Genomic DNA, 14646 nt, shown 5'->3' on the forward strand with positions numbered 1-14646 from the left:
GTGACCACCTTAAGCCCCCTCCACACTACGCACCGCGAAGCCACGAACGCGAGTCAATTTTCGCAGACTGCGAAATCGACTCCACACTCACGTTCGCGGCTTCGCGCCGCGATTCGAGCACGAGGATGGAGGGGGCATTACCACTATCCATACGTGCGCCGCACCGCACCAATGTTGCGATGCGGTTCGGTAGTCTGTTATGGCTTATAGACAGAAAAAACCGGTTCAAGATGAGTAAGTACAACCATACAACCCTAATCCGGAATGCGCTTTTTTTTGCGTTTTGTGAGGTTTTGCGTGACAGTTTTGGTTGGGTGATAGAACGACGTGAATTTTAATACTTATCACAAGAATCATGTTTTTATGTAAACCAAGCATTTCGACAGTGAAACAATAATATAAACAAGACCGTCTATAGCCTGTTAATTCAATTTGTTTGGTACGCATCGACATGGCCGCTAAGAATGTCATAGTTTCCATGGAGTAGACTATTTGGTATTCAGTTTGTGTTCACCAAGCAGCAAAGTGTGCAAGTATTTAGACTATCGGAGGTTCGTATTGACATACACTTGTGGTCATTGTTCCCGTACAATAGCGCATCCAGTTGTATATGAATAGTAATCGATTGTTTACGCATCTGATCTAGAAAGTATTGCTACGCTATTTTCCAGCTTTCTTTTTCTCGTGACATAAAGTGTTTCCGGTGCTTACTGTTATTACCGAGTCTAATGAAAAGCAAACACGCTTGGAGAGCTTTCGATTGTCGTGTTTGGTCTAATAAAGAAAATTTATTGCAGCAATATAAATGAGCAGTATGTTTTCTAAGAAAAAGAAGAAGCCTCTTATTTCGCCGCCCAGTAATTTTGAACACAGAGTACATACTGGCTTTGATAGACGTGAGGGCAAATTTGTTGGTCTGCCACTGCAGTGGGCATCTCTTGTTGGAAACAATCAGGTAAACCAGTATACAGTATACATTGCATACAGATCATAATTAATGTTTTAAACATGTACTTATACATTGCCTTGTAATTAGCCTTTCTTATTGAAGTTAGTACATAGCATGTATTATTTTGGTTTAACAACTTTAAGTTCAACTCGTCCTTTGACGTAGGCCTCAAGGCTTCCTCAATAGCTTTCCATTTCTTTCTTTCTTTTACTGTTTGCATCCATTTACCTCCTCTGATTCTTGTTAAATCATTCAACCATCTATCGTACTTATACATTGCGTACGGATCATAATTAATTAAAATGTATGTTTTGCAGATACTAAAATCAACAAACAGACCACTGCCAATGGTAGATCCTTCAGAAATTACCCCCACGGAAATCCTAGACTTGAAAACCATAGTAAGAGGCGACCACCGCACTGCCTCTGTATCCTCTCTAATTTCCACTCCATCACAAGTGCTCCCGAACCTTCCAGTACAACCAGTTCAAAATGGTGTTATATTGCCAAAAACATCAAATGTTGCAAGATCAAATTCATTGAGAAGTAGTAGTCCTCCTAGAATAAGAAGAGATTTCCGGAATCAGCCTAATGTTCCACCTGCAGTTCCTGAAGAGTCCCCACCTGTACCACCAGCCCCAACACAGTATCCCAGTTTACGAAGAGAACACAGTAATTACACTCTAAATAAACCAATAGCCGAGTCACCGACGGAGTGGGCCCAGCACACCCACGAGGCCACAGTCAGGCCTGTCTCGGAGCTGAACGACAACCACCATGCTACCATGACCTACCAGAATGTACAGAATGCCAATGTGCCTTATCAACACAACCACCCACCGAAGCAGATGTCACATAGTAGCATGCACCGAGGGCTCAATGGAAATAATGCCAATATGGGTAAGGAATATTACTTATCATTTTGGAATACTGGGTGTCATTTACCACATACAGGTAGAATATGTATTCTACTGGGGTAACAGAGTGTAGTTAATAGGGATGTTTCCTGTACTTAAAATAATTAATTATTTCAAACCATGCACGAAATAAAGCACCAGATAATTATTAGAAAAAAATAGACAGCAGCTATTTTTAAACACAATTTGTATTTAATAAATCGGATTGAAATATAAAAAGTAGGTGAGTTTACCGTGACGTCACTACATTCGTTTTCATATAAATTACATATTAGCAAATCGTTTTGACAGTTCTAAAAAAGAAGCTGATTTGACTAGTAGGAATGTAGCCTATTGTTATGATTTCAAGCATTCAAAACTACTAAGTAGACATTTTTGCAAGTAGAAGTTAGTAAAATTTAAGTTAGACACCACTGTGTTAAATGATGGGTTGTGTGTGGCATAATGTTGAACTTATAATTATTTTAATATGTAGGAATTAGGTTACATTTACCAACTTCTCAAAACTAGAACAGCAATTAATAAGAGATAAAGCTCCAAATTTAACCTTATTTGATAATGTCATTCCAAGCGGTAATTAACTGTTAAGTTTTACACACACATGCAATTAATGTATGTAAAGAAGTGCTATTTTTATTTTAAAAGCGTTTTTTTTTTATTTAGGCTATTGTGTTCTTATAGTCAACTCTTCTTCCAAAAAATAATTTTAGGAATATAATGAAAACTATAAGACACAAAGTTTCCGATTTTTTATAGTAAGAGAAACAATTTTAAACTATGATAGTCTGTCCAGAAAGAGAAGAGTCGTGGAATGTATTTGGCTCCATACATTCCACTTCTCTTCTGTTTCTGCACAGAATCTAGTTAAGGCAACTTGTTTCTATTTGGTCAGGTGTGTCTTGCTTTGTGCTGGTACAAGTAATGTGCCATCTACTTATTAAGTCGTAATCTATTCAATTGACAATATTACAAATATTGCTATCCAGAAAATTTATCAACAAATTTACTATTTTTCATAGTTGTAACAACATAATAACTAGTATAATATTTTAATGTATACATGTTTCTATCTTAACAACAAAGCTTCCATGACAATGATGGATGGAAGACTGAGACTCGAACATATCAGGACACATCATAGTTGTTTCTATCTGTAGCGTAGGAACATGCTACATGTCAATAACCCTTACCATTGTCTCCGAGCATAACAACATAACCATAAGATAAAGTAGCACATTTATAGTAAAACTACAAACCAGTGATGTTAAAATTAGTAATTTAATTTTTGCTCGTATTTCAATAAAGTGTTTAAGTCGACATGGGCATAGTATATTTTAATAGGAACCATATGTATTTGTGGGACAGGTGAACCGTACGGCGCTCGGGCTGCGCACGCGCCGGCCGCACCGGGCGCCGCACACCTGCCGCTCGCAGCCTCCAAGCACGAGCTGAGGTTGACTCATGAACAGGTAATAGGCTACATGACTAATTTTTTTTTATGGTATCAATCGATCGGGTTTGTTTTTAGGATCAAATGTCTATATGGGACCCATTGCATTAAAGTAACACAAAAGTCAGAAATTGTAGTCAAAGTCCGACAGTCGCACTTCACTCGCGAAACGCCCTATACAAAACGGCCAGAGGCCGTGACGTCATCGCCCATCTTGTAGACCTTGTAGTATGGACAAAACAAGAAAATTGCGTTTTTGTCGGTGAAATATTGCGTTTATGTATATAGTTGCTATACAATATTTTTTTGGATGAAATGTAAGGAATCGAATGGTAACCTTACTTTTATCGTTTTTGGAAGTTAAAAAAAACTTAAATTTTGAAACTTTCAAGTCCTGTAATTTTGTAATTTTTCAATATTTTATTTTAATATCCACATTATTGTGATAATTTGCTCGTTTGCTATCTATTTTACTAGATTTTGTTATAAAATTCAACATGTGTCATCATCCCTATTATGGGCGTGCCATTTACTGATAGAGTCTGTGCGGAAAGAGAAAAGTCGTGAAATGTATGGGACCCAATACATTCTACGACTCTTTTCTTTCCGCACAGACTACGGGTGGTGAGGTTGTCAGCCGCAATCTTTCTCAACTAAACGCGCAAAAATATTCGTAGGGAGAGTTATAAGAGTGTGCAAGATGCATGAAGTTATATAAGGTGGAGAGAACTGTCACTTTTTTTGCCATACTACATTGAACCTTATCACCAAGCCAGAAAGGTGTTCTTACCAGACTAGAGAAAACGGTCCACTTGAGATAGCAAAAGTGGGCCGCGGTGTCTCACTCGCACATGTTGCCAATGTTAAAAATATACCATTGTGGTAGTATTTCTATCAATATACAACTGAAATTAAATACCTATTTAAGTGCTATATTTAGAGTACGGTTTTGATATATTTTAAGTAAATTTGTAAATAATTATGATGTCAATATTATTAACTGGTTTAACCAAGCATGTGCACAACAAAAAAAAACATTACTTTTAATATGGTAGACATTGTAATAACTTTGAATATTAATTGGTATCCCTAACCTGATGACATGTTTTCAAATAACGTGAATGTAAAATTTCTTAAAAATGATGAAGAAATGTTGTGTTAAAGGTTGTGGGAGTGAAGTAATTGCTAATTGGGGAATATCGTTTCACAAGGAAGCCACAATTATTGCATTTTACGATAAAAATACAAGACAACATTGCCAAACTTATTAGGGTGACTATGATGTCGGCACGATGAGACTCAGTCTTACACAATTCTTATTACGTCCTACTTACTTAAATGTAGATTTATATTAATAGGTACGTATTTATTACGGCATGTTTAAATTGGTGAAATGAGAGCTATTACAGAATAAATATTATGTATTGCCTTACAGCTGGTAGAGGCTTCGCGACCTACAGTTTGAAAAACACTGCTCTATAACTATGTACGCATAAGAAAAGATCCTGGCCAAACTATATACTCCATGTTATCCTAATATCCCACATACATATTACTAATGGTCACCCTAATTAGAAAGAGATGCAACGGCCCACCTTGACGTCTCATGTGGACACACTTTTTGGTCAATGTACTCGATCCGGTTTATTCTCTAGGTCCGTGGCAAGATGTTATTGCAGATGACTTTTTAACTTTGGACCTTTCATGGTGCAAGTATTGTACAGCCAATTTGCTTGAATCCTGGTTTTTAATAAGCGGGCGAGGTGTTCAGAATTACCTTGACACGCTCTTATTTTGAACACCTCGCCCGCTTAGCAACTTCTGCTGCTGACTGTACATCATTAATATAAAACAGGTTTGCAAGGTGTTTCAACTCAATAGTGGTTAAGTACAGGAAATTGGATAATTCCTAGTTAAATTCAACGCATTGCGCTAATGTGCAGCTTGTGTATTATGTTCATTTCAACATCGACACTTGTGTCGTATTACTTTGTTGAAGGTTTACTGTACATTTACATGTATGGATGCATTCAATTGTTTGAAATCGTCAACGTCAATAAGTATATTACATAATCATTCAAATAGTTTATTTTCTGATAAGTGATAACGTGAAATCAAGTATTGCGATTTGCGACCACCAATAACTACCCAATATATACTTTTGTACTTTTATTTTATTTCATAAATCATTCCATTCGTGAAAAAGAATTTGCCAAGTTAATATGTATTAAAAAAATCCATCAGAACATCATATATGGTCAAGAATATGTCACATTTATATGATTTTTTGAATGAACTTTATTGAATTGTAAAAACAAGTCTTGTCTGAGCAACCATAATGAGCAAATTTCATTAGTGGAAACTGTTTTGGCTTATGTATATATTTAATTGTAATCATCTATATGTGTTATTTTCGTTGTTTGTTTCCCATTATCAAGAAACCGGCCAAGTGCGAGTCGGACTCGCGCACGGAGGGTTCCGCACCATCAACAAAAAATAGAGCAAAACAAGCAAAAAAACGGTCACCCATCCAAGTACTGACCCCGCCCGACGTTGCTTACCTTCGGTCAAAAATCACGTTTGTTGTATGGGAGCCCCACTTAAATCTTTATTTTATTCTGTTTTTAGTATTTGTTGTTATAGCGGCAACAGAAATACATCATCTGTGAAAATTTCAATTGTCTAGCTATCACGGTTCGTGAGATACAGACTGGTGACAGACGGACGGGCGGACAGCGGAGTCTTAGTAATAGGGTCCCGTTTTTACTCTTTGGCTACGGAACCCTAATAAATGTATTGTAATAAAATTATTATTTGTACAGTTCCGCGCAGCGCTCCGCCTTGTAGTCAGCGAGGGCGACCCGCGCTCCACACTCTCCGGGTTCAGCAAGATCGGCGAGGGCTCCACGGGCGTCGTGTGCGCCGCCACGGACTCGCGCACGCGCCGCCGCGTCGCCGTCAAGATGATGAACCTGCGCAAGCAGCAGCGGCGGGAGCTGCTGTTCAACGAAGTGGTGAGTTGGTCCACTCGTCCGCTAGATGTCGCTGTACCCTCTCCGGGTTCAGCAAGATCGGCGAGGGCTCCACGGGCGTCGTGTGCGCCGCCACCGACTCGCGCACGCGCCGCCGCGTCGCCGTCAAGATGATGAACCTGCGCAAGCAGCAGCGGCGGGAGCTGCTGTTCAACGAAGTGGTGAGTTGGTCCACTCGTCCGCTAGATGTCGCTGTACCCTCTCCGGGTTCAGCAAGATCGGCGAGGGCTCCACGGGCGTCGTGTGCGCCGCCACCGACTCGCGCACGCGCCGCCGCGTCGCCGTCAAGATGATGAACCTGCGCAAGCAGCAGCGGCGGGAGCTGCTGTTCAACGAAGTGGTGAGTTGGTCCACTCGTCCGCTAGATGTCGCTGTACCCTCTCCGGGTTCAGCAAGATCGGCGAGGGCTCCACGGGCGTCGTGTGCGCCGCCACCGACTCGCGCACCCGCCGCCGCGTCGCCGTCAAGATGATGAGCTGCTGTTCAACGAAGTGGTGAGTTGGCCCAGTCGTCCGCTAGATGTCGCTGTACCGCGCGGTGCGATTGCTACACCGCGCTAACGATGTCGACGTATAATCTTCATAAGATCAGAAATATTACAGAATACCTGATTTGTCCAGGTGTCGCCATCGACGGATACGTCTGGTAGGACATTACCATCATAAGATCAGGGAGTTGTTTAACTATAGATGGTCAAGCAAATCTTGTCAGTAGAAAAAGGCGCGAAATTCAAATTTTCTATGGGACGATATCCCTTCGCGCCTACATTTTCAAATTTGCCGCCTTTTTCTACTGACAAGATTTGCTTGACCAGCTATAACTAGTTTGATTTGTCTCCTTTGTATGGCTGCCTGACCTACATACATACATATAATCACGCCTATTTCCCGGAGGGGTAGGCAGAGACCACGGATTTCCACTTGCTACGATCCTGACATACCTCTTCCGTTACTTTCATAACATTCCTCATACACGCTTGCCGGTTTAGGGTGCTCCTGACCCGTAATTCCTTTTTCGAATTTACCAAGTTATATTTTCATTTTCCTCAGGTAATAATGCGGGACTACCCTCACCCGCATATAGTAGAAATGCACGCGTCCTACTTGGTCGGCGATGAGTTGTGGGTAGTCATGGAGTACATGGCGGGCGGGGCTCTCACCGATGTGGTCACCCGAGCGAGAATGGACCCGGAACAGATTGCTACGGTCACCAAGCAGTGTCTCAAGGTACGATCTCTCTGATTTCAATCCATTTATTTACGCTACAAGCGCGGAAAAGAGGTAATTCGAAACGAGTGGCAGTAAATTATTACAGTACATATGGTGCTACTTTCCGAAACTAGTGCGGAAAAGAGCACTTTCCGTGCGTATGTCGATTAAGTGCCATATGTACTGTAAAACGTTGTACGATACACGTGCGAATAGGTAATTCGCAACTCGTGTCGATTTAAAACACGACCGAAGGGATTTATCGCCATTCGTTTCGAATTCCCTCTTTTCCGCACTTGTATCGTAATAGTTATTTTCGATACAAGTGCGAAAAAGAGGAAATTCGAAACGAGTGGCGATAAATTAAAACACGACCGAAGGGAGTGTTTTAAATCGACACGAGTTGCGAATTACCTATTCGCACGTGTATCGAACCACTTTTTACAGTACATATGGCACTTTAAAGTTTCGAAATACGCACGAAAAGTGCTATTTTACGCACTAGTGCGGAAAAGTAGCCCCATATGTACTGTAAATAAATATTGTGCTGAAGTTTTAGGCTTTTACCAAACTGTGATAGGCTTTTTTACCAAACGTTGTCCCCTTGAGTACCAGCCATCTCTTGTCTAATGTCTTTATCTAATGTTAAAAACCTCTAAACCTCTTTTTGGCTTTTTACTTTTATAGTTTTCATACATTGTATGAAATCGCGTGCGCGACTAAAGTGTCATTAAATAGAACTTGCTAACTATGTAAACGAACCGCCATACTTAAATTGACACTAAATGTCAATTTACTAGTAACTTTTGTAGCAAGTTCTATTGAATGACATTTAACTCGCCTGTGGTACTTAGAGGTAACTTCTACGGTATTTCGTGTCCGCCAGACGGTTTAAATGTGATTTTTACCTGACTGACGAAGCCAAATGGATGGGTTATGATAGGCACTTATGATGAATTAAAAATTTAACATTTTTCTTTTATTTCCCAGGCTCTGGCGTTCCTGCACGGGCAAGGCGTGATACACCGAGACATTAAGTCCGACTCGATACTTCTCACTGCGGACGGCAGGGTCAAACTATCTGACTTCGGTTTCTGTGCTCAAGTCTCTCAGGTATAGTTTTAAATTCTTTTTATTATCACCACAGACAATGAATTACTAAGGGCCACTTGCGCCATTCAATAACCCGAGGTTAACCAGTTAAACCCAGGTTAGTGGGATGGTGCAAGTGGCGCTAAGGCGTGTAAAGTATTGTAAATTATTTTAGTTAGTTGTAACTTTGAACGGTTAAGTAGATGGTGAGCTAATAGTATTTTATACAATCGTGATATAATGGAGAGCTTTTCAGTCGAGTACCGTGTTTAGGCAACGAAGCTTGCTGAGTTGCCTAAGTAAGGTACGAGATTGAAAAGCTTGATTATATCACTATTGTATACAATACTTTTTCTACGAGTCAAGAGTAGGTAAAAAAACCAAAAGTATACAGCTAAGATGCGCGAGCAGCCGCGATACCTTCATACTCGTACGCGACCCGGCCCCCGCGCCCCGCGCGGCATATGTTGACTCGAAAATCCAAGCAAACATCGTCTCACAACAACCAAGTCTATAATGTGGAGGCTGTTTAGCGCTGTCTATCCCAGGGGTCAATATTGCGTTGTCAATACATCGTGTGTCTTAGTAATATCACTAAAACTGTCTTATAGATCACCAAATCTAAGCGTAAACTCTAAAAATACTACGGAGATAATGTTTCCTCTGTTTTCGTAATGTTTTCGGTAGGGATGTAACGATACATGATTTTGCCGATACGATACCGATACCGATATTTAAAGTAAATAATCGGCGATACCGATATCGATAGCCTGGTAGTTAGTTAATAAATCAAATAAATAAATAATTATATCCTTTATATGCATAAAACATACTTATGTTTAATAGACACTCGATTTTAAGAAGTGTAAAAAACTGAAAAATAAAAATAAAGAAAAATGCCAGATCAAAATCAAATAAACTATTTAGGTAATCAATCATCCATCAAACAATCAAAACACAATAAAACCAACATCAGTAAATAAACCTCACTTTTGGTAGATTTCTGTTAAGAAAACCAAAGTTTATTTGACACATCAAGTTAAAATTGAGGTGAAGAATATTGTTACCCAATAAAATACCTTACTGTGGGTTGTTTACATTTTGTTATGATATCGGGTGATTTTAAATCGGCGATGCCGATAGGCCGTTATATCGTATCGGTATCGGTACATCCCTAGTTTTCGGTGATAACAAGTCCATATGTTCTTTCCAGGAGCTACCAAAACGCAAATCCCTAGTGGGCACGCCATATTGGATGTCGCCCGAAGTGATATCCCGGTTGCCGTACGGGCCCGAGGTGGACGTGTGGTCGCTCGGCATCATGATGGTGGAGATGGTGGACGGGGAACCGCCGTTCTTCAACGAGCCTCCCTTGCAGGTAACAATAAGGCCTAGTAAATATATTAAAAACGGGTCACTCACGTATTTTAAGTCGAAAAACCGACTTAAAATACGTGAGTGACCCGTTTTTAGGGTTCCGTAGCCAAATGGCAAAAAATGGAACCCTTATAGATTCGTCATATCTGTCTGTCTGTCCGTCTGTCTGTCCGTCCGTATGTCACAGCCACTTTTCTCCGAAACTATAAGAACTATACTGTTGAAACCGCATTAAGATTTTCACACAAAAATAGAAAAAAAACAATAAATTTTTGGGGTTCCCCATACTTCGAACTGAAACTCAAAATTTTTTTTTTTCATCAAACCCATACGTGTGGGGTATCTATGGATAGGTCTTCAAAAATGATATTGAGGTTTCTAATATCATTTTTTTCTAAACTGAATAGTTTGCGCGAGAGACACTTCCAAAGTGGTAAAATGTGTGTCCCCCCCCCCCTGTAACTTCTAAAATAAGAGAATGATAAAACTAAAAAAAATATATGATGTACATTACCATGTAAACTTCCACCGAAAATTGGTTTGAACGAGATCTAGTAAGTAGTTTTTTTTTATACGTCATAAATCGCCTAAATACGGAACCCTTCATGGGCGAGTCCGACTCGCACTTGGCCGCTTTTTTAATATATTTACTATGTCTTTGTCTCACGGAAGTTTTGTTATTAAAACAATAAGGCCTATACAGATAAATAAGGCAAATGCTGGGCTATAGAAGAAGTTTGCAAATTGCGGACATCTTTCTCTGTTACTCTAATTACGCCTTCATTGGAGTAAAAGAGAAAGATCCTCGCAATTTGCGAATTTCGGTTTTCGCGGTAGGGTAGGTAGGTTTTCTCCAAGATTCTTGGAAATTTTCGTCTTATTGTAGCAAAAATAGTACGGGAAGATCGTCATATCAAAATTAAAAAACAAAATCGAAATAATTATTGTACTGTTTTAGCGGACGGAAAGTTCATTTACTGTAATTACTATATTGTTTTTTTTTTACTCTTAAAAACATGTTACGACTAAGAAGAAACAATGCAAACAGCCAATTAAAGCCGCATCCACACGGCCCGTAACAGCTATCATTTCAAGCTGTAGAATAGAGCGAGATAGGGAAACAATGACTCTATATGTGTCGTTCTTACAGGATCATTTTGTAAGATCGTGCGAATACTGCTTAATAATCAAAGACTAAACAACTTTTTTTAAAGGTTTTCCTGTAAAAGGTTTTCAAAAACAGCGTTTTAAAAATTGCCTTAAACAGTTTTTAACTTTTCTGACTTTTTCTTAAAAAAAAATATCAAGCAGATCTTGTCAGTAGTAAAAGGCGGCAAATTTGAAAAATGTAGGCGCGAAGGGATATCGTCCCATAGAGAATTTGAATTTTGCGCCTTTTTTTACTGACATGATTTGCTTGACCAGCTATATTAGTTTTTGACGTCTACCAGGGATGTTGAGAATATTCGCATCCGCAACCGCAGAACTTCCGCATTATTTTCAACATCCGCATCCGCATAAAATCGATGCGGAGCTAAATGCGGATGTCCCATAGGGCATGTTCCAGGACCAGTTTTTATCCAAAAGTCTCCCGACATTCGATATCGGATCGGACAATATGAGAACGCTTTTAATCTGTGGGGATTAGTAGTGAGGTATATTGCTTCCCCTGCAGGCGATGCGGCGCATCCGCGACATGCCGCCGCCGCGGCCGCGCGGCGCGGCGCGCTGCCCCGCGGACCTGCTGGGCTTCATCGAGAGCGCGCTGGTGCGGGACCCGGCGCAGCGCCTCGCCGCCGCGCGCCTGCTGCAGCACCCCCTCCTGCGCCGCGCCGGCCCGCCCGCGCTGCTCGTGCCGCTCATGCCGCCGCCGCCGAGGCCCGCCCCCGCCACCTGTCAGCATACTTACTAGACCATAGACTAGGAATCCTCTAGACTAAACCATAGAGAAAAAAATACATAGAGTGCTCACTCCATACATCAGTTTTAGTACCAAAAAGACTATTAGCATCTAGCATCGAGTAGCGGAACTATCAGTACTGCTACTTGACAATAGATGTAGCCACGGACCGGAAAGTCTTATGCTGTTGAGATAAGACTTTCCGGTCGGTGCTACATCTATTGTCAAGTAGCAGTACTGATAGTTCCGCTACTCGATGCTAGATGTAGACACTGAAATTAATAGTCAGAACTGATGTATGGAATGAGCACTCTATGTATTTTTTTCTCTATGACTGAACATAGTAAAGCTTTGGATTCCTCCGAAAACGGTGCCGTCATATTACGGCCGCTATATAGCGTTGACTGACGTCACTAGAACGTTGTCTATGTAAACAAGATGGCGCGGTTTCCTAGACGGCGTTACGTTACGTTGATTGTCAACGTAACGTAAGATGACGGCCGTCATGACGGTGTCGATAGTTTTGTGAACGTTTTATTAGATAGCGGTGACGCCATTTTGAATAAATGACACGAGATTTAAATAAATGATTCCGTACTACGATTATTTTCCTCTTCTGATGATATTTCATCCTCCCAGTAAATTATAGTTGATCAAGCAAATCTTGTCAGTAGGAAAAGGCGCGAAATTCAAATTTTCTATGAGACGTTATCCCATTGCGCCTACATTTTTCAAATTTGCCGCTTTGACCTTGGTGGATGACGGTGTGTTATGACGCCGTGGTACTTTCCACATGTCGCCACCGTAAAGACGGCCGTCTTTTGCGGCCGCTATATGACGGCCGTCATATTACGGCACCGTTTTCGGAGGAATCCAAAGCTTAACGCTACCCCCTCTGCCACTTATACGGTAGTTTTACTCCATCTTCGAGTCAATCCCGTGCCGTGATTGGTCCGTGTCTTTGAACGGACCAATCACGGCACGGGATTCGCTCACCTCGTCCCCCCGCACCCCCGTATTTTTGGCAGCATCGGTTTCATGAAATAATTGCTCTAAACTCAGTCTAGAGGATTCCTAGTCTATGTATGTAGTGTATGTATGTATATCTTGTACTTCGCCATTTAGAAAATTATTATAACACAGTGCCGAAAACCCAACTGTCGGGTATTTTATGATTTCGTTCCCAGGCCGGACGACCCTATAGTCGAGATCGTGGTACTGCAGCTTTATATGAAGAATTTTTTGTGGCCTGGCGCAGATGTCTTGTTTGGCTGGATGCAATGAATGTGTTAAAATCAAGTAGAAGCAAGAATGTCTATGTACGAAGCTTGGGTATATTTCAAAGGTACTTAAGTCTGATCTGATCTCTGTCTTAGGTGTCCGATCGACAGTAATGTAATCCAATGTATGGCACTGATTCATATTTTCTTTTTCAGGTAATTAAGACATTCCCAACGACCTACCATATGCCCACCAGTTCGACACGAAAAAGACGTATTTATTTTATCGAAGTGACGTAGAGCTTGCAGCTTCCTTGCATTAAGCATTCCCACAACGATCATGACAAGCCAAAGTTGTTACGAAGCAACTTGTAAAGAGTAATTTTAGTTTTTTGTACAAAATAATCGTTACGTCACGCATTTTAACTATCGTAAGCGGGAATTACGTATAGACCTGAAATGTTGGTATCCTATCTTATATTTTTCTATAAGTTTACAATTCTAATCATAACTAAAATGCGACTTTCTATATCAATGATATGACAAGGTAGTTTTCGATATGGAAATCAGCAAATATCTACTTGCAATGCAACTAAACACAAGCAACTAAGGACCAAATGCGCTACCCTAAAGTTGTATTGTATGAAAAGTGACTTAGTTAAGTAACATTCCGTTGATTGTGGTTGGTGGAACCTGTAAGTGATGTCTAAAACAGTGGATTTTCAGTTAACTAAACGATTGCTAATCGGTAATTAATCGTGTCGCTAATAAAACGCTGATAACAACTGTTTGAAATCAAATTCATAAATTCCATACATTAATTTCTCTGCATATTTCTTATCTGAAATCCACTTGTAACCTAAATTTAGCAGCTTTCAAATAACAATTTAATATACTTGACAACGTATTTACAATAAGCAAATACGTAATTTCCGCGTCTCTTCTTCCAGTGAAGTCATTCCTTTGCCGATCCATATGCTATATGGAAAACATTCCTTGTATTACTTTATACTCTTGAACATGTAATCGATATATCGTTGAAATATATTTATCGTGTTTTTATGCCATAAAATTGTTGGATACATGTTTTGTAGTTATGCGTTAGTGTATGCCTTTAAGCGTTAAGTAATATTATCACGTCTTACTCCCGTCCAAATGGAGTGTTATACTGTTTTCTTGCACTTTAATATTATATTCATACATTAATGACTTAAAACAAGCCTTTTACACTTATTTAGTTTATAATCTAACCGAATCGTGTCTTGTTATACAGTGTGTTTTAAAATTAGTATCTTAAAAGTTGACAAAAATGAATCAGTATTATCGAGTAGCAAGACGGCTGCTGTTGTACTTAACTTACTAAATTATAAATCGATATTAGTGGATATTATTCGTAATCGTAAGTTAAAAACGTCGATTAATCTTCTACATTCCGGGACGAGTATTTAAAATTTCTATTTTCTTATTTTTATATTCAACTTTATCCTTGATATGTACCTAA

At 40.0% G+C, this 14646-nt stretch overlaps 1 protein-coding gene across 1 annotated transcript; it reads left to right on the plus strand.

Moving 5' to 3' along the window:
• Positions 1 to 278: 278 nt before the first annotated feature.
• LOC134653505 (serine/threonine-protein kinase PAK mbt) lies at positions 279 to 13630 on the plus strand. The gene is made up of 10 exons (XM_063508874.1): positions 279 to 551; positions 798 to 955; positions 1267 to 1849; positions 3232 to 3335; positions 6139 to 6330; positions 7398 to 7574; positions 8547 to 8669; positions 9862 to 10026; positions 11701 to 11920; positions 13362 to 13630. Exons 2-10 carry the CDS (start codon positions 806 to 808, stop codon positions 13367 to 13369), a joined length of 1722 nt encoding a protein of 573 aa, XP_063364944.1. The 5' UTR covers positions 279 to 551; positions 798 to 805; the 3' UTR covers positions 13370 to 13630.
• Positions 13631 to 14646: the final 1016 nt, after the last annotated feature.

The sequence above is a fragment of the Cydia amplana genome, chromosome 13, assembly GCF_948474715.1.
Source record: "Cydia amplana chromosome 13, ilCydAmpl1.1, whole genome shotgun sequence".
Lineage (NCBI taxonomy): Eukaryota > Metazoa > Arthropoda > Insecta > Lepidoptera > Tortricidae > Cydia > Cydia amplana.